The sequence below is a fragment of the Lissotriton helveticus genome, chromosome 9 (genome assembly GCF_964261635.1).
Source record: "Lissotriton helveticus chromosome 9, aLisHel1.1, whole genome shotgun sequence".
Taxonomy (NCBI): Eukaryota; Metazoa; Chordata; class Amphibia; order Caudata; family Salamandridae; genus Lissotriton; species Lissotriton helveticus.
This window is the reverse complement of record NC_136070.1, coordinates 1,075,482,067-1,075,502,444: the sequence shown is the minus strand read 5'-3', so window position 1 is coordinate 1,075,502,444 and position 20,378 is coordinate 1,075,482,067. Positions and strand designations below refer to the sequence as shown.

The 20,378-nt window shown below is 40.9% G+C and overlaps 1 protein-coding gene across 1 annotated transcript in view; it reads left to right on the top strand.

Annotated features, from left to right (window-relative positions):
• Positions 1–20,378, top strand: part of LOC144782220 (WAP four-disulfide core domain protein 2-like) — a 49,906-nt gene that overhangs the window by 21,607 nt on the left and 7,921 nt on the right. Inside the window, exons 2-3 of the mRNA XM_078661455.1 lie at positions 2,506–2,649; positions 15,498–15,644. Coding sequence (XP_078517581.1) covers positions 2,506–2,649; positions 15,498–15,644 — 291 coding nt within the window. The remainder of the gene's footprint in view (positions 1–2,505; positions 2,650–15,497; positions 15,645–20,378) is intronic.

The following is a 20,378-nucleotide window of genomic DNA, read 5'->3' as shown; positions in this document are numbered from 1 at the left end:
GGATAGGTTGGTTAATACCAGCCCGGAAGTGATTGAAAAAACTACCTGGCTTCAAACCAATAGTGTTTTTTTCAAATGTAAGACCTGTAAGTCCTGCACCCATTTAACAAAAAGACCTTTACAGATGGATTTAGTAATAAGGAACATCGGATTAGCAAGGTACTCACCTGTAAGACCGAGTATGCCATCTATATCCTTGAGTGCCCTTGTTCACTCAGATATGTAGGAAGCACCAAACATGCAGTTTATAAGCGCATCCTATAGCATCTGAGAGCCATTGTTAATCAGGACAATACTTACCCAGTGGCTAGGCACTTTAGGGAGTGCCATCAAAGTGACAGTAAATGTCTTACATTTTATGTCATAGATGCAGTCAATGCAAGCAGACGGGGGGGGGGGGGACAGAGAATCCAAATTACGCAAGTTGGAAACCAAGTATATATTGCAGCTTGACACCAAACATTTAACAGAAGACTTACACACTAGCCTATATCAGTAGCTCTATGGACTTGCTCTCTTTTAGTCCATGCTGTAATTTTCTAGTTTCAGTAGGTAATATCTTAGAGTGGTCTTAACTTTGTGATATGTATTTATTGTGTTAATATAGAAATGTATATGAATCTAATTTCCCTACTGAAGCAAGTTTTCAGGTATGAGTGTCAAGAGTACAATATAACACTAGGATTTTACCCCCAGTAGGCAGCAAAGCATGAAATGACATGATCTGGGATTCATCATTTTAGTCTCCATATTGTTATGCCCTACACTGTATCCTCATGATTCCTCTTTTTAATATATGCTAGTCTCGAGTACAAGCAAACACCTTTATTCATACAAGTATTTTATTTGTTACGAGGTAGTACCTTATTGATTTTTAGATTAGCAATGATTGTTATCAACTCAGGACAATTGTGAGTCAACAATAGTCTTGATATGTTGGACCGGTATGACTGGGCTCAGTCTACCTATGAATATGAAGTTACACATTTTTAATCTACACTTTGCACTTTATATTTGCACTTTGTTTTTGCACAATTTGTTTAGGGTCGTTGTTCATGTGAAATAGCATTTTAATCGGTTTAGAAAGACAGGAACAGTACGAACTATGGGGATTTATCCCAGGATAACTGTTGTGCTCATTGAAATCAGAAGATGCGGTTATTAAGTATGCTGACCTATCCATTTGCACTTATTTGCTGCTCTGTGGGGTTTATGTCCTCGTGAGTGATTGAGGACAGTGGGTCTAGCTAAGCTATTATAGCGCAATGCTGCCACTTGTCAACGTGAATTAGGGATTTAACCTGGAATACTTGTACTGTTATGAATTGTATATTTACACTCAGCACTGCATGATGCATTAGTATTTTTTTAGGATATTTGAGCATACAAATTGGATTTAGACTTTATTTAACCCCGGCAGCAATAGCGATATTTTGCACATATTTGGTATATAGTTGCATCTTTGCACAAATGATTGGCTACTTTGCACTGTGAAGTGACTGTCGGAAAATGCATTACTTCCTGCAGGTTAAAATGTTTACAGCCACTAATGTTTTAGCACTGTTATTAACTGTTAAAACGGATGTAATCTGTCTTTCATTTCTATCTCATGTGACCAATGTTACTCAATGCACAGGCACTTTAAAAGTGGGTGGTGAATTTACTCACGTTGTCATGTGATCAAGGCTCCTCGGAGCCGAAACGTTATGGCGGCAGAGAAAGCACAAATAAAATATTTGGCATCAGATTTTCGTGGTCCGTGTCCTATGCTGCAAAAACGGCCCTGTAACAAAATCAGCCCCCAGGGGTCCAAAACCGGTCTCCATCCATGCGGCGCACCAGGGGATTGCCCGGTGCCCGCTACGGCCAGTCCGGCCCTGGAGCCAGCTATATTCTCACTGTGCTTGTATTGCTCGAACATGCTCCTTTGCTTAACTACTTCTATAAATGCCTTGCTGTTAAGTTAGAAATAACATTCATTTGCACTTTGCTCTAGATTCAGAGTTAACTAATATTTTATTTCAAAATTTAAATCTTTGATTACAATTGCTCTCTAAAATGTATTGTAATGAGTGGGCAGATGTTACTTAAAGCAAAGCCCTTGAAAAATATATTTTTTAACTATTTTATTTCATGTTTTTAGCATATATATGTAATGGAGTAGCCTGTTGTGTGACTAGCAGCCCAACAGAAACGTTTAAGTTAAACATTAAAACTACAACACCCCCTTTCATTCCCATGCACCTTCCTCAGACCAACCCATATGTGGACTGGGTTGAGAGAAACTGTCGGCCTATGCCATAAGTGGTGGCAGGTGGCTGTTTGTGCTGCAACACCTTAAAAAATATTTGAGCACTTCACTATATTTGTTTTTCAAGCACTGTGTATTGCAGTATGAAAGGTGGAAAGACTCTGAAAAAATAAAAAAAGACATACTTGTAAAAAACAAACTAATATGACTCTATCCTTTATAATTATGTTTAATGTGCTGTTTTTTTCTTCCAGAGAGGCCGGGGGTGTGCCCACCCCCTGTTGGCATGGCGTTGGAGGCCTGCACAGATCTTTGCACCGTTGACGCAGACTGCCATGACCTCATAAGGAAGTGCTGCAAGACAGGCTGCAATGGAATGTCCTGTAAAGTGCCCAACGGTAACAGAAATGCTGAAAAGAACTTTTGACAATCCACAAAACTGCGCCATCTTGCAGAATCATAACCCATTCATTGTGTCCCAGAAATTATCAATGGAGACGTAAAGGCAAGGATGTAATTTAGTTTTACTGGCACAACGTTTGGAACCTGGCATTGTTGGACCAAATCCAGGTCAAACAGTCAACACATTTCCAGTTTTAGGAAAACATTTTTCAGCGTCTCACTTTCTCGCATCAATTGGGCCTGGCTAATTGGGGTAACATATAATTGTCTCAGTCCTATTGAAAGTGGGGTTAAAGTCCATTCGAGCAACCATTTATGATAGACGTCCAGTAATAGTCTGTATTAAACAAGATTGGTAATAAGTAAAGATGTTACATGTAAAGAGTGAGGTCCACACGATGCCGGACTAACTTCGGACCAAAAACCCCTGCCAAGTACAGCTTACAGACAACTTCAACAACCTCTCTCAATTGCCTTCCATCTTATCACCACATTCTCATAGTGTGGCTGAGAATGTGATGACTGGAATGCAAATCACACCACATATCTTCCTCCTTAACAATACTAAGATCCCCACAAAAATGCTACATATAACCTAATGTACAGAGTAATTACAAAAAATGTACAAACAAAAGCATAATTGTATTTCCTAAGATTAAATATTGTACATAGCTTTCCAAAGCAAAAGTATGAATGTTTTTCACATAATTGAATCATGTACATCGTTAGTATATCTGATGTCACATCTGATGTCACCGTACAACATAATCTTTCCATTTGTGAGGAGCATGTACTATATGTCCACCTCTAGAAGAGTGTAGTACATTTCTCCTACTTACACTAGCACTAGAGCCATAAGTAAAGTTCCAGTTGCTTCGGGCATCACACAACGATTCAAGCTTTCAACATCAACTTCCATCAACCACTGTCTGCATTCTCCATTGCTTGTCATCTCATTCTCAGGAGTCTTACTTTCAACACACTTCCGGTATCTAGCAAGTTTTCTAAAATGCCATACCTTCCGATCACTCAATTTGGCAGAATTATTAAACAACTTCACTACTTAGAAAGGACCTATACATTTACTGCAACCCTTGCCCTTTTTACTTGGACCCATTACTTTAGGATAATCTCGAAACTGCAACATTTATATCACCCCATGCTTCTGATCATAGTACTTTTTATAGTTCGGCCTAGAACAATTTTCTTTTTTAACAACCTCAATAGAGACTGTACTCTGCCTCTCTTGCTTCATCTATGCTTAATGTCTATGGTAAATGGATCTCTTCCCTCCAAAGTGTTAAAGGGTGAGTATCCTGTTACTGTAGCAGTTGTGTGATAGTCCCATACAAATTTTCAAATTTCCAACTTTTAGAACTCCTGCCAACCATTTGTATATTGCCTATTGACACTTTGTTGAAGCGTTCCACTGCACTATTGCCAGCAGGATGATAAACAGAGGTATGTTTTAATTAAAAGTTGTTTCTCAATAAGCAATCCTGGAATACACTTGACACAAACTGGATGGCCATTGTCACTGAGTAGACCCTTTGGGATTCCTTCCCACTGGAACACCTCTTCCATGAATTCTACAATTTTAGCCAAATTGACTTTCTCCATCACACTCATTTCTGGCCATTTGGAAAGCAAGTCATATACTACATCAACGTTTTGATCAACTCCCTGTCAATCTTGTATTGGTCCAAGGATGTCAACAGCTAGCATTTCCGATGGCCCGTCTGGACAAGCTAAAGGAGACAATGGTGGCCTAAAAGTAATCAAACACTTATCCGCATTCAAGCATTCTACACATTCATACACAAACATCTCCATCTCAATTCCTGGCTACGAATAATGCAATTTCACTCTTACACTTGACGATTCTCATATACCCTTCATTACATAACTCTAGAACCCTGTAACTGAGCGTTGAAGGGGCAATTAGTTAATTCCTCTTAAAAGGAATTTATCATCACCCCACCACAGCTCATCTCTGAGCTCCCAAAATGGTCTCACAGCTACACTCAACCTCTTTTTATCCGGCCACCCTTTTTCCATGTACTCATTGACGTCACTCAACACAATATCAGACACCTGACCAATCATCCATTGTTCTTCAGTGATGCCATTCACACCTACATCATATCCATGACTACAACACACATCATTCCACTCATTGTCCTCTTCCCAAACTTCTTGCAAAAGTACCTGCTTAAATAATCTGCCACATTGGTTTTTGCTCCTGGTAAATATAGTACTTTGTAGTTGTATTTTAACAATTTCAAAGATAACCTAGTGAGACAAGGGTTGCTTTTTCCATACCAGTTTGGTGAGTGGTGTGTGAAAAGTACCGATCAAGAAATTAGACCTCCCACACATGCTGCCTACATTTATTAATTCTCCCCACACACACTAGAATCTCTCAATTTCTCTCAATATTTCCTCCTCTGAAAACCACAAACGAGATGCACAAGAAATGGTGACTTCAAGAACATTCTCATCAATTTGCGAAAACACAACACCCAACCCCTTCCCTCTGGCATAAGTAGTAATGTCAGTTTTGGTACAAGGATCAAACCCATGCAAGGGAATTGCATTGGAAATGTCTTTCTTAATATATTTGAAGCATTTTTCGTGCACACTATTCCATTCAAGTTTGCTTGAGTACTTTCACAATTGTCTAATTTCAAATGTTTTCATCATAAAATCTTTGAAAAAATTAGCATAAAACTCTGCTACACTAAAAAGAAAATCTAACATCATCTTTTGACTTAGGATCTGGAGCATTCTTTTGCTTTATACAAACTCCTTTTTTTGGTAGGATTCCACGCTCCTAAATTTCATGTCCCAGATATGTAATTAAAGTAACCGCAAGCCTACACTTCTTTAACTCTGCACCTTTACTTTGATAATGTTCAATGCGGTCTTTTCCTAAAATGAGATGTCATCCTAAAAGAAAATAACCCCTTCTTGACTTTTGAACAACTGGTACATTAATCGCTGGAACACAGTGGCAGCCAAGGCTAAACCAAAAGACCTGTGCTTGTACTGGAAGCATTCAAACGGTGTGATGAAAGCAGTTAGATGTCTACTATTAGGATGTAAAACAACTTGATGGTGTGCTGAAGTGAGAGAGTGATCTAAGCCATTTTACTCTCTTTGTCAATCAGCATCTCACACATTTTTGGGAACAGAAACTTATCTACAATTATATTCTGATTAAGATCACGCAAGTCAATGCAAAGTCTTACCATCCATTGCCGTGCCTAGCTACAACTAAAGGAGCTAACCACTCACTCACTTCAATACTTTTAATAATACCTTCTTTAGCCAACCTGTCCAGTTCTTCCTTGACTTCATCCCTAATGCATAACAGTCTGTTCTTAACTTTGTGTTACCCGTGTATGAGTTTCCTTTAAAACGATCCTATGCTGGAACCTATGTAGTTCTCCTACTTTACCCGAGAATACATTTGGAGATTCACTACACATCTGTTGTGAAAAAAAAGTTTATAATTTACCTACAACACTTGATCAGGGCTATTGGGATTAAATGCGATTCCCAAATTTCTCTGATGCTACCATCCCAATACTGACAGGTCTTTCTCTGAAACATAGAGCTTGCCTTCAGCTTCTCAACCTCCGAATTCAAATATGACCACCCAATATATTACCATTGACATGGGTTCCCTTGTAAAGCTCTCAGGATGTACATCAGTTGAAAGTAAGTCTTCTCCTAGGGTGTCCACAAACCTTTCTACCCATACTGATTTATTTATAACCGTGAACGGTGAGTCAAAATCGGCAGTAATGTAACACCCCACCAAGTGTAATAGAACATATAGGTCTGGATCTCTTATGTGTGTTCAACCCTAGGACATCTGACTGTAAACTCAACACACTGTTACTCACACTCCCCATCATTGTCAGATAAAGACTCCAAACAATTGGCAATAAATTGACTGTAGTGATAGGTTTCTTCTACAACACACTTTTACAGAATGTCCCATTATACCACAAAAGGGGCATTTCTGTTTCCAACAGTACAGCACTTATAATTTACCAAATGCTCCTTGTTGCTACATCTATAACATCCATTCCGGTTAGTAAGACAGTGCGGTCCAGGTTTATAGGCTTTCAGTGGTTTATCGTTCTGTTCAGTTACACTCTCGGTCTTGGAACAATTGGTCCCTTACACTGCAATTTTGCAAACACGTTCTTTCTTTTCTATCCAAATTAACAGGAGCTGCCTTAGCACAACATTTAGATAATTCAGCCTTCTTCGCTGTTGCTATGGCATCTTTCAAAGTAGTCTTGCCATATGCCCAAAGTCTTTCTTAGTCACTAGAGTCGTTGTTGTGCATTATAATTTGATCTCTTATGAGGGCATCGTGGAGAATGCTGAACTTACATGACACAGCAATTTTCCTAAGTACAGCCACATAATCCTCAATTGACTCTTGTGCACCTTGTGTGCTCTGGAAAAAATTGAAGCGACCAATGAAAATGTAAACCGAAGTTGAAAAGTAGTTCTCTTAATCTTCAATAGCATGAGAAAAAAACATTGTTCTCGCTTCCTGACCTTTTACTTTGTCTTTTCCATTTGCTCTTATACTCTAATGCCTTCTGGCCCTAAAGTGTGTTACATGTTTTTTTTTCTAGTAGGGAGATAGTTCCTTTCCTTAATCTTTTTCAGTGGTCGATATGTAATTGAGAAGGTATGCCTTCCATTGAGGCCATTTCATTATGGGTTCTCCAGGCGCTGCTAAAATTGCCTAAGGTGGTGTAAGTATAAATGTTAGGCACAAGTGTCTACACAAATTATAAGCAATCCCCATGCAAGTGAAAGTACTCACTGCTGTGTCCACTGTCGTTAAAACAGTTGTTACTAAATCTGTGACCAAAAAAAATAGCTCCCTTGTGAAAACAGTACATACAAAAGAGAAAACGCAGTGTTGTAACTTTGCCAGTAAAGAAATGTTATGAATTTTATACACTGAATCCTGTTCAAAGATGGTGGCACTTAGGGGTCAATTATTTAATGCTTATGACATGCCGCGTAGGAAGTTCTGGGGCACAACTTCATGGAGAATCCATACACTGGGAGCGCTCACTATGTATGAATGCTCGAATACACTATTATCTTATGAATCCAAAGGCAGGGCATGCTCGCTGGAATAATGTGTGCAGGCACTATTACGGTGGGTATAATGTTTGTGAGGCAGCAAGCCTCGTAATTATTGTGGCTGGAGTTTAATTGGTACTCACAGTGTCCATTATGATGTCCATGTACATTAAAGTGATGCTCGTAATACTTGTTGCTGTGAAAGTTGTAGAGTAGCTCATGTAATCAAAATGCAGTCAAACGAGAATTTGGTTCACCTTTTATCTCCTCGTCGCCATTGTGTAAAGATATTTGTTACAGTTGTATCGTGGAAACTGATAAAGTGTCTTAACTGGGGAATTGTGGAAACTGGCTGTATGTGCTGTAAAGCGAAATGAAGCGTGAGCAATGGCGAGGTGGTATACAGACATTATGCTTTTGCGGTCGAGCTATTATGCTTTTATGCGATGAATGCCCAGTATGAACTATATCTTTTGCGCTGACATTTGATTTTGTTATATTGTCCTGGTGATATGGAATAATTTGTAGTTGGTATGGGAGTCACTGAAGGACTGGTGCACGTTTTCCTCTCTGGCTACTGTCTTATGTATTGATTATGGGATCCATGGTGTCAAGATGGCTTTCGCATGTATCAATTGGAGGCACAATTTGAGAATCAAGTTCCAGTTCCCATTAGATGTGTTCTTGCACCACATGCTATTGTCATTGATACCTTTATACACAGTAAAGAAACAAAACTCTTAGCCGATAATTTCCCTAAAAAAATAACTGAGAAGAGGTAAACCCAACTGTAAAGGTAGTCTTACTGTATATAATTGATACTAATGTTATTCTCCATGTATGCTGTAAAACACAACTTTTGGAGAATATTTTCCTAAAAATAACTTGAGAGTTCATAAGAACAAGTGTCTAATTTGGCAAGGAGAGCTGTCCTACTCTGTCCCTCTGACTTTTTTTTGGATTGCCCTGTAGATTTTCCCACAGTAGATTCAACACCCAGTGGTGATGCCCCATTTTTGTTCTGAATTTCCCCAACAGAACAGGCTCTTTTGGCTGGAAAATCAATCCACATGTACCCAAACTCATGGTCGAAGGTGTGGAGTGCCTGATCAACACATGGGATGGGGAGAATGACATTTAGGTTAGCTGATTTTAAATTCAAGTCTTGTCCTACCTGGTGACAATTGTCCTATCACCCTCATTGGGTTTCGTTACTTCTACCAGTGTTTGTGTGCTGTGTGTTTGCATTTGACATATTACTGATGTTTTGTGGCTTAGAGACTGTACATTGTGAATATTGTACAAAAAGCATGGGTCATCCTCCAGTTGTCTTTATCCTTTGTGTGGACATTACAACCTACATGCTGCTGTACCTGAAATCTTGGCACAAGGACCAAGCAAATGTGTGGTTGGTGTAAAGCATATATTCCTTACCTCCCAGGCCACTTCCCTTGGTACAGCAAAAATGCCTATCCTCCGCCTCCTCCCTTAGATGTGCTAAACATTGTCTAAGTACAGAGAGCTCTAACCTGGATTGTGTAGCACTTCTTTTCATGAAATGTTGGTTAATTGATTCCTGCCTCCTTCCCTGTTCTAAAAGAGCTTGGGAAGAAAGCCAGCGAAGATGCATTCAGCTGGGTTTGGCTGAGATTTGGAAAGGGTACAAAAGCTTAAACTATGGTTGGCCTGGCCGCCAAAGTTAGATTAGCACTGGCCTCATTCAGCCAGTAACTTGTACCTTAACAGAAGCTCTAGATCTGTTGCACAAGCTGCGACTGACGTGTAAGAGGAACACAACTGAATGTTGTTGCCTTTGCTCAGGCTTAGCTTGATGCCCAGGATAATTAGCAAGGTCAAGTTGAGTGATACCTGTGTAGACTTTATTGTGAGGAAGTTGCCCGGGAGGCAGAAGTGTCTTGTGGCCCATATGGCCACAACCAACCCACGAAGATCTTCATTTGACATGAGTGGAATACTTGTAAAAGACATTCTAGGACTACAAGTCTGGTGAGCAGAGCTCTTCCAAACCATCTCAGACTTTGCGAGCCAGAATCTCCTTATGTCAGCCTTAGAGGGGCACTGATGCCTTTCCTTTTCACTTTAGGGAGATCCTGCGGTCTTAAAGTCTGATAACGGCCCACCTTCAACAATAAGGAAGTTGGAGACTTTCTGAGCCATCTTAATGTGAAGCATCAGAAGAGAACCCCTCTTTGCCCACAGGTCATTGTCCCTGTCTAACATTTCATGGGTTATCTTAAGAAAGCTGACCAGCATGCTGTACTAGAAAAGCTCGACCTTAAAACTCTCTTAAATTCCACTCTTCGAGCTTACCGCTTGACCCCCTCACTCGTCCACAGGTGAAAGACCTGCAACCGTGATGTTTAAGAGAGGACGACCAAGTTACCTCAATGGACCAACAGAAGAGCAAATACAGAGTAAAAACACGCATGAAAAACTTGGATCTTAAGAGGAAAATGAATGCCTGTACGGACAAGCGTCAACATGCAAAAGATATTGCGTTCACTAGAGGAGATAGAGTGCTTGTTCTTCAGCATAGAACACGAAAGTCTGATGTTCCTTTCGATGCTGAACCATTTCATCTTGTGAACAGCTAAGGACACATGTGGAGTGCCCAATGTCCTGGGAAGTCCATTACGCAAGACTCCTTGCATTTCCAACATGTGGCTCCCCACTTGTCAGGCACTAATGGCATTGTAGAAACTGGGTCTGAAAATACAAGTGAAGAACATCTGACTACTGCTATTTCTCCATTACCAACGCCAGTCATGGACATTTCTACTGCCTGTCCCCAGCTTCTGAAGACACAGTTGCGACATTAGATACAAGCGCCAAAAAGACTCATTTAAGAGCTCTAATTGTATACATTTGTAAAGATTTTTTTTATTTAACAGATGGGGAGATGTAGTGTTGTGAGTTTGTAATGACGGAACCTATGTGCTCCTGATAGACTACGTAGAACTGCGACATAAGAATTAGAGCATAGTAGTGAAGTGAATGCAGTTTTAGGATGTTGAGTTCACTGTTAAACGCAAAAGAATAAAGATGTGTTATACCAAGCTCCGTGTGTGGCATAGTTATTGACGAGTACCCAGGCAGGGGAGGACACTACAAATGGCAGCATGTTTTCATTGTTCTACTTGATTTCTTATAATTTATCTTGCAAATGCAGTTGAATTTTTGTGTTTAATTTTGCTTGTGTTAGAGGCTGAATGAATAAATTAGTAAGTAGATGGATGAACAGAAGCATCAGTTAAAAGATGAGTGACAGGATGCATAGAGTATGCCTTATTGAATGCCTAAACCCACCAATGACACAAAGGGCATTTTGCTTCATAAGCCATGCCTACTGACATTGCCAATGCTTGTTATCAAAGGCAATACCAGCGAACACATCAATGGAAATTATAATTAAATGCCTAGAAGGAGAAAGCCTACCAAACAAAATAGAACGTTTAGTTGTGGAAAATAAAGCATTGCAAAGTGACCAGATTTCTTCGTTAAACACAAAATGTTCTGCATCAAAGGGATGCAGTTTGCATGGACTACCCAAACGTTTGTAAAGCATTTGATAATAGTACTGAATATGTCAGCAGCATGTACCTCAAACTGATAAATGACCAACTCACTAAAGCTTATTTTGTCCTGTTGTCCCACATAACCACAATCCTGTTTTTCTTGAAGATTTCGAAACTTGTAATCTTGCATTTAAAATGACAAAAGGCTTCCTACAAGTCCCAAAATACAAAGATTAAAACCAGGAATGGGTAAGCTACTCACATGACATGGAACGATTAGAGCGCCCAGCCGACCTTGAAAGGAAATGGTTAGCCATGCGTAATTTGAACCTAGAGCTTGCAGATTTCTTGGCAGACGCCCATTCCATTCGTCTAACATAGAGCATTGACAATGGCCACATTACAAGGTAATCAGTAACCTGGTTATAATTACCCTGGCGGTAGATATGGATCAAACACAGGTAAAATGAAAGCAGGCACAGGGAGGCTGTAAATAGTGCAGCTTTAGATTGGGAGAAGTAAACAAGTGCAGACCCTTGGTGCAAAATGCAAGATCTGGTTCAATGCTGCCCAATGTATTGAATTTGGACTTCAGAAAGATGACTCGCCTGGTGATGATTGAATGCAAACACGTGACTAACGTACCAGCTGACCAGAAAGCTGGAAAATGCAAATAGTGGTAATTTAACTGTACATTCAAGCAGCTCGGTGGCAGATTTAACTGTAAATCCATACATCACTTCCACTTGGGACAAATATGGAAATAGTACAGTACAGTTTCACTTTGCTTGGGCACATCTTAGTAAATTCCTGGTGAATCTGCCCCAACGTAGTCTGTTAGCAACATCCTACTGGAAATTGTGCTTGCAAAATGTGTAAGAAGCGGTGTTCCATAGCTCAGTCTCCTGCATGAAGTGTAGATTGCAGAAAAACACAATTGTTTGCAGACTTGGGAAGCTGAGAAATGACTGATGGAAGGAAACCAGTGCAGAGACATTGGTGGGATGTAACAATATGTTTAGTATGAGATGAAGGCATTGGTGGGGAGTAGCAATACGTTTAGTATGAGATCAAGGCATTGGTGGGGAGTAGCAATACGTTTAATATGAGATGAAGGCACTGCTGGGAAGTAACAATACATTTAGTGTGAGATGAAGGCATTGGTAGAATGAAACAATACAGTCAGTATGAGATGAAGGCATTGGTGGGGAGTAACAATACATTTAGTGTGAGATGAAGGCACTGGCGGGGAATAACTACATTTAGTATGAGATGAAGGCATTGGTGGGGAGTAACAAAGTCAGTATGAGATTAAGGCATTGGTGGGGAGTAACAATACATTTAGTATGAGATGAAGGCATTGGTGGGGTGTAACAATACATTTAGTGTGAGTTGTAGGCTGTGGAAGCAGAAAAGTCTACCTTTGGCAACAAGTGTGATGAGATTGCGGGATATCTGATGAGGAAGATTTGTCATTTTTGAGACCGTAGGGAGGATAAGAACTAGACCGACCATTTGTTTTGACAATGTATTGGGTAGACCACAATGTGGATAGATGAGAAATCTGAGGTCTGGTGAATAAAACACACTGATGTCATGAGCACAGATTTCAATGTCATTTTCACTTAACCACCATGAAAAAACAAAGGGAATGATTTAGAGTTTGGCGGGCAGAGGGTAATTCGCTGAGATGACTCTGGACTTCGCTCCCACATTCCAAAGTACCTCTGCCCACTAAATCTAGAGTTTTCTGCCATGCCAGCCCTATGAACAGCTCTAAGCATTAGCAGAAATCTCCGTGATTTTACAAGGTTTTTCATTTTTCAAAAACCAAAAAAGCAGACCAGATGAGAAACTAATGACACCCACACCATGGGAATTTTCTTCTATGGTCCTCCGTCACTGCCAGGTTTTAGCTGGTGGTGACGGACAGCAAAAAAAAACAGAACACCGTCCAATTCAAATTGGGCAGATGGTGATGTGTCAACCTCCGATGTCCTGACAGAGTAGGTTCTTTCATCCACATACTTAAGGTCCGCCCTCTCTAAATCTGGATTGCGGACCTTGAGTTTGGTGAAAATGGTACTCCATTACCATTGTGACAGAGTACCTTCTCTGCAAAAACTCTAAACCAGCCCAAATATTGGAATGGAACCCACTGCAAATTCTATTCTGAACATAAGGCATTACAATTTAATTTTTGGAGTAGTATACTGATTTCTGGGTTCGTGTTCCCCTATCCTAGGCTATCCTACTTTTCACCTAGGGACAGCAAGGTGTCTCTAAGGTTTGGATGTAGGACCTCAACTCTCTCATTCAGAATCTATTAAATATAGTTACAATCATCCCACAGCAGAAGAAACTGGGGAAAATGTAATGTTTTTTTTAACTGTCTTATTTCTCGTGACATTAGTACTCTTGACATACTCGTGCACTTACATTACATTTAATTGCAGTTTGAGATCTAGGATTTGTGGCTAGATCCCAACCTAAGAGATTGGAGGTCATGATGTGAGATTCATCTGCAAAGAAGTGTAGGGCCACACAGCATTGTGCTCTTGTCTGGCCCTTCCACAAAATGTTCCAGTAAAACTATTTGGAGTTTATAATTACCCAGCGATTGTGTGCTTCCAACATTCTCATATTTATCTTTCTGTTTCTCCCTTTTAAATTTACAACATTCTACCTCTAGTGTGTAAAATGTTATAATACATTTATAGCCCTTCTCCACTGGGTTATAATGGTTGGTAAAGGCCCTCACCCTCGAAATAGGCCCACACCTGGTATTGCCCTTGGAAGCAAGCTATAATGCTAAACATACTGACTACAAAAAGCAAAGTGCTCTACATAATCAAGATAAGTTAGAGAGAAGTATAGATGTACTATTTTAACTTCACCTCTACATATTGTGACCATTTGATTTTATATGTGTAGAGTTTCATATTAAGAACTCGGTTTTTGGTACCATGTACGGCAGACTTCCATAGGACCCTTCACAAAGCACAATTACACTTAAACTGTACACAGAGCTGCTAAGAGTACTACTGATTGCACTCAACTACAACCTGTGCAAACGCGTCAAATAGTTTGAACTCAGATGGCTTTTACACATTTGCTGTAATTCTCTGGGGTTTCTTATTGACCTCTTCCTGAAGAACTGTATCGAGAAAAAAAACACACAACCGGGTCCAGCTTAAATACCTTTGCAAAATGAAACCACCTTCGCTCTTTCTAACTTTTATTTTTAGAAACCGATTTTATTGTGTCAAATAGCAGATACAATGCAGAGCCCTGTAACCCAGGAGACACCTGCCACAATATTTATTGACGAATAGCGACATTGACAGTCAGATGACGTATTTCCAATTGAAACAAAAGAACATAAACAATATAACCCCCCTCCCGTTGCTCCGTCAAACGTTTGGTTCATGTTCTTGTCTTATATCATACCTAGATGGGGAAATGTTCATCGGCTAAACAATAGCACAAACTGCAGAAAACGACAATTCAGCAGTAAATTTGAGTGTCGCTGTACACAAACGCCATGATATTTAATCTAGCTACTCCTGTGGATTCAGTGTTTTATTAAAAACATGTATGGGTATGCACAAATGGGTATATGAAGACTGCTACAGCTCCCAGAAACTACAATTTCAATGCTAAAGGGTTTCCTCCATGATGTTAATGGTTAGGATTCAAAGAAATATCAATTTAAAACAGACTAGCTGTATCTGACTGCATATCTATATCTAGGATACACACTATATCTAAAAATCTGAAACCGTTCTTAAGAGTTTGTTGTGTGATTTTAATTTCGCCTTTTTTTTTTTTAATATAAACTACCTGCACACTTTACGCTTGGCAGTTATCAAATTTAACAGAGTGGTCTTAAGAAATAGGGGCTTCTGCACTGTTGCGTTGAACCAAGCACACAATTTGTGTACAATGAACGTATCATAAGATGAGTGGAAGCCAATACAACTGTGAATGAAGTCTTAGCGTGTTGCAAAATAAAGCATCTGGATTGCGTGAAGTCTGCATTTTGCTTGAGAGAAGCAGGACACAAATACGGAGTGCATGGAAAAGAACTGGAGATGGGATTTGCTTTAATAATCCTTGACCTCAAATTGTATAGCAAGTACATTTGAAAATGTCTTGACAAATCTAAATTTTTCTGATTGCAGAAAAGCCTGGTGAGTGTCCTGTGGTGAAGGAGTCGGATACCAAAGATTGTGCTGATAAAAAAGTCTGCACCTCAGATTCAGAGTGTGCCGATTCTCACAAGTGCTGCAACTCCAGCTGTGACAAGTACTACTGCCAAACTCCTGAAGGTAAACCTTCTTCAAGAAGTAGAGTTGTTGCATACATTTATCGCAATAAGACGTACTGGGTTGGACTATGAAGGTAGACAGTTAGCAACTTGGGTCTTCTATTTCTTGCTATACACCCCTTTCCCCCTTAAACTGGACTTGATTTGACTTTTATCTTTTCTTCAGTTGTCCAGTGTGTTTGGTCAGCTTTACCCTAAGTGGAACTGCTACTAACCCACTATATAAAATGAAAGTGGTGAAACGCAGCCAGGAGCCACTGAGGGTATTAATGTTCTCAGTCTTGCTCCATGCGGGTTGCATTAGGGACAGAGGACTACAGGTAAGATGTAATAGGCATGACTATAGAAACAGTGAAAGTGTGCCATTATATATGTCAGGATTCATTCACACTGATAGGGCATCATTGACATACCTTGAGGTGATCCTCTTAGGATCTGGTGATAGTCGATATTTAGAGCATCAACAGTATTGTAAGGTGTTTGTTCTGTTCTTAGCTCACCACAGGTCAGGGATTCATACTGCTGTAGAGAAGGCAGAATAAGGCAACCCATTCATACATTGGGTCAAACTACTAATCTAGCACTGTCCGAAGCTCCTCCTCTAGTAGGACTCGATTGGAAGGCGAGAAGACAATTTGAATGGAAAGAGCTCACAATACAACAGGGTAAATCCAGGGTAAATGCATTCAAGATTTAAAGACTTCACATTATACAATACCAAAGTTGAATCTGGTCTGAGGCAATGATCTCCATTTCCTGTATCACGGGTAGAGGTGAGAAAGTATAGAGGCTTGTCTGCTGGCCAGTTGAGAAGAATGAAATGTCTGGTTGATATTTCAAACGAGCATGCTACCAATGGACCACTTGGCATTAGAATTACAAAAGGCAGCCTCAGTGGTCCTCAAAGCAAGTGGACCTTCAAGGCCTTCCCAAAGGCTGACAAAGGATTGGACTGGTGTAGCTTTTGGGCACTAAATTCCACCAAGTATGGGCCTTGTTGGAGGAGGTGTTCCTTCAATTTAAATTTTTGATCAGCATATGGCAAAGAAACGATGGACGAACTGTAAGCGCTCTTCCTTGGGGCCGTTGGTGCTGGTTGCTTCTCCTGCCAACACTGATGCGCGCCCATATGGCGTTACCATCGGAAACATGCTGACCAGTCCATGTAGTGTTGAAGCTAATGTGGAGAGGCCTATTGTGCTAGATTCACCAAACCAGTTGGACTTTTCAACTGTACTGGAGATGGCAGCTGCTTCCAATAGGGAACACGAGGGTACCAGCAGTATTATGCAACATCAGGGAATTCCAGCACATTCAAAGATGGCGAGTACGAGAATAGCACCCACTAAAAGAAAAAGAATCGGTAGCGGGCTGAGGGGGGGTGTCTTAAAATCGCAAAGAAGTCGAAATTAAAAACACATAGCGTACATGGAAAAGCATTGGGCTTAGGGAGATCAGATAAACCTTTACAGATCCCAACAAGCAGTGAACTAACACCTGCAAATCCTCCTGAGTTGCCAACCACTTGCCCGAAGCGACTTTCCCCCTCAGGCCCTGCAAATGATACTCCCCTTATTGCTCATATTGAGCATATTGTGAAGTCACTTATACTTCCGGTTCTCGAGAGGGTAAAAGTACTGTCAGAAAGGCTGGATAGATTTGAACAAGGCACACTCGACAACTTTTTTCCCCTAAAGGCCTTAATCAAATTATACTCTAGAAATAGCGAGAACGCATCAGAAACAGAAGCAAAACCCACTGGTAGCTCCCACACACACAGGCGATACGGCATCTGTAATTTCGAAAGAAATCTCTGGGCCCTGAATTGGAACTAATCCCCCAGTGATAGTCAATACAATTCAGCAAGGTAGAAAACCCATAAATTTAACATTGGCCAAAGGGGCAATGGGACTCCCCGAAAGTGCACATGTACAGAGCCGGGAAGGTGATCGCAGTCAAAGTAAAGTAACGAGGCAGGGTAGCGATCAACCTGCATTATCCCAAAAGTCTGAGACGGTAGCTACTAATGACACTAATCCTATCCACATGAACCTGCCACCTGATTGTTTGCCTTATGTAGTTGTGCTAACTGGAGTTCCACAGCTTGGAATCTTACCATGAACTCAAAAACAAAACTACATACTGGTTAAACAATATTAGACCTCTTCCAAGTCAACTTGATGGCCAGGTCCGTTTTGTAAGAAGGGTTAATTGGATTGGTAACAGGACTAAGGATACTCCCGGTGATTGCATCCTTGTAAATTTCAGGGATGCTCGGGTCGCAAGGTACATTTGTAATCAACATAATGGGCATAATGGTAGTGGAATTGGCACATATGATTTGGGACACTTCCACTTGCAATCTGCCTATTCGCAACATAGACAGAGCAGTCATTTTCAAATTCGGGGGGGGGGGGGGCTGGGGGTGACAGGCGATTTCTTCAGCAATAATTGCTATATTCACCAAACCCCTGTTTTTAATAGAGGCTTAGAATGCTATGGGATAGATGGCGGATACTGACAAGATGATTACTTATTCTTTAACCCCCTACTCTATACCATCGATAAGAATAGGACCAGGAGGTTCAGGACGCCTGTTGAACTATATGGGACTTCCCTAACCCTTGTCAACACTCCTTTTTCTGATGTCGCTAGCCCTAGAAAAAAAGCTAGTGCCCGAACTTCTAATTGTAGAGAACAACTGCTGGAGCACTGAGATAGAGAGATTAGCCAAAAAGTCCAAACCTCGGATTGGAATGAACGGTGACCAGATTATCCAGGATGGTTCCAATGATACTTGCATGACCCTAGTAGATCAACCTATTGTTTTGTGTGATACCCTTAGGCTACATCCACTCACCCCGTCGCTCTCGGTAATTGAGACTGCAGGGGAGCAAACTAATTTATCCACCGTACCATGACACCTATTCCAGGAGCTAGCTGTGGTCGATACCACGATAAAGATTATTAGTTGGAATATAGCGGGTATTTCCAAAAAATGAGATCTTCCAGAATGGAATACCCTGGTTGCGTCGCACATGATTTGCATTTTCCAGGAGACCTGGAGTTTGGAGCCCAACCATAAGGTCGGGTACACTACTTATTTTTTGCCAGCAGTATCCCCAATATCTGGGAGAGGTCGCCCCTCAGGCGAGCTTCTAATATGGGTCAGTATTTCCCTGGAATGTAGCATTTCACAAAAGCACTGTAATTCACCAGATATCCTACGGATCTCAGTGAGAGGGCCACATCGAGGGAGAACTCTAGAAATATTCAATATATATGCTAGGGGCACCAAAGGTGGCTCTTCATCCACCACAGTCACATTGCTGGAAAATAAACGTAGAGAATGCCATGATGGTATGCACGTTTTGGTTGCGGGGGATTTTAATTGTACATTTGAGCCCCTTGCTGCAGAGGATATTTTAGATCTTACCGAGGACGATGCCAAGAGGGGTATACCTACACTTACAATCCAACCAATAAAAAGATGGTCACAACAGGCCATTCAGTTGAACCCACTCGCTATGGAGTTTGGTTTAAGAGCAGTAAATGGCAGAACTGTCTCAGATCCTTTTGGGGCCCATAAGTACAACAGGGTCAACCATACATCAAGGATTGACTATATTTTCTTTGATTTTAAGCTTTGGCACTTTTTGCAGGATATGGAAATTCTACCAACCATAGATAGTGACCACAACCTGCTTTCTTTGAGTTTGCATCATTTGTGGCCATGCAAACATGGTCCTGTTGCACCAAGCAAAATAATGTCAACCTCAAAAGTTTGCCCATCGAATTGTGGGAGGCGCCTGAAATGGTGCAAAGTTGCCATGGATGAAGAGAAAGTCCAGTCTATAGGGGCCCTTTTGAAAACTATACAGATTAAGCTGGACACGACCGTTCTGATCCTTCAAGGGTGACTGCAGCATTTCAGGACACCACCGAAGCGGTGGGTAACCTATTCTTAGTACAAATTGGAGGTGGGGCTCAGAGAGAGCCTCAGAGGTTTAACCCCATCGACGCTCATGATGAGCTCAGCTCGTCATGAGGTACACCTCTCGTACGCTCATGACGAGCTGAGCTCGTCATGAACAATGGGATTCTGCATTCTTTAGCGCACAGCGGGAAAATGCGCCGCACCGAGGCGGTTAAGGCCAAACAGGGGTGGTACACAACAAAATGGCGAAACAAGAAATCTGCATTAATTAAGGCAGTCAAGTCTAAGAAACAAGCTCTGATCCAGCTGGCTAGGAAAGAGTATAAGTCGTCTGTAATAGAAGCTAAAAAGGAGTGGGAGGACCAGTATTGGCAAACACTCAAGGAGGCTAGCGGTGGGAGGGATGCGGTCAGATTTTGGAATACCATAAGATCTAAGAATAGTCATGCTAGTGATCTCATTACGTGTAACATTACTGGCCAAATGTGGTTCAAGCACTTTTCGAAACTGTATACATTTCAGCAGGGAGGTGACAATGAGTTCTCTCCCCACAGTTTCCAGGTTCCCCTTGGCAAACCTGATGGTTACCCTTTTACAGCCAAAGAAGTGGAAAATGCGATTAGTCGCATTGTGCCACAAAAGGCAGCTGGTCCAGATGGCATCCCCAGGGATTTGCTTCGCTTTGAACTGCCCAAATGGGGAAAGCTTATTCATACCTTACTCATCGCTATTGATAATGGTGCCGCAATCCCTGAATCATGGAAGGGGGCTGAGGTCGTCCCAATTTTTAAAAAGGGG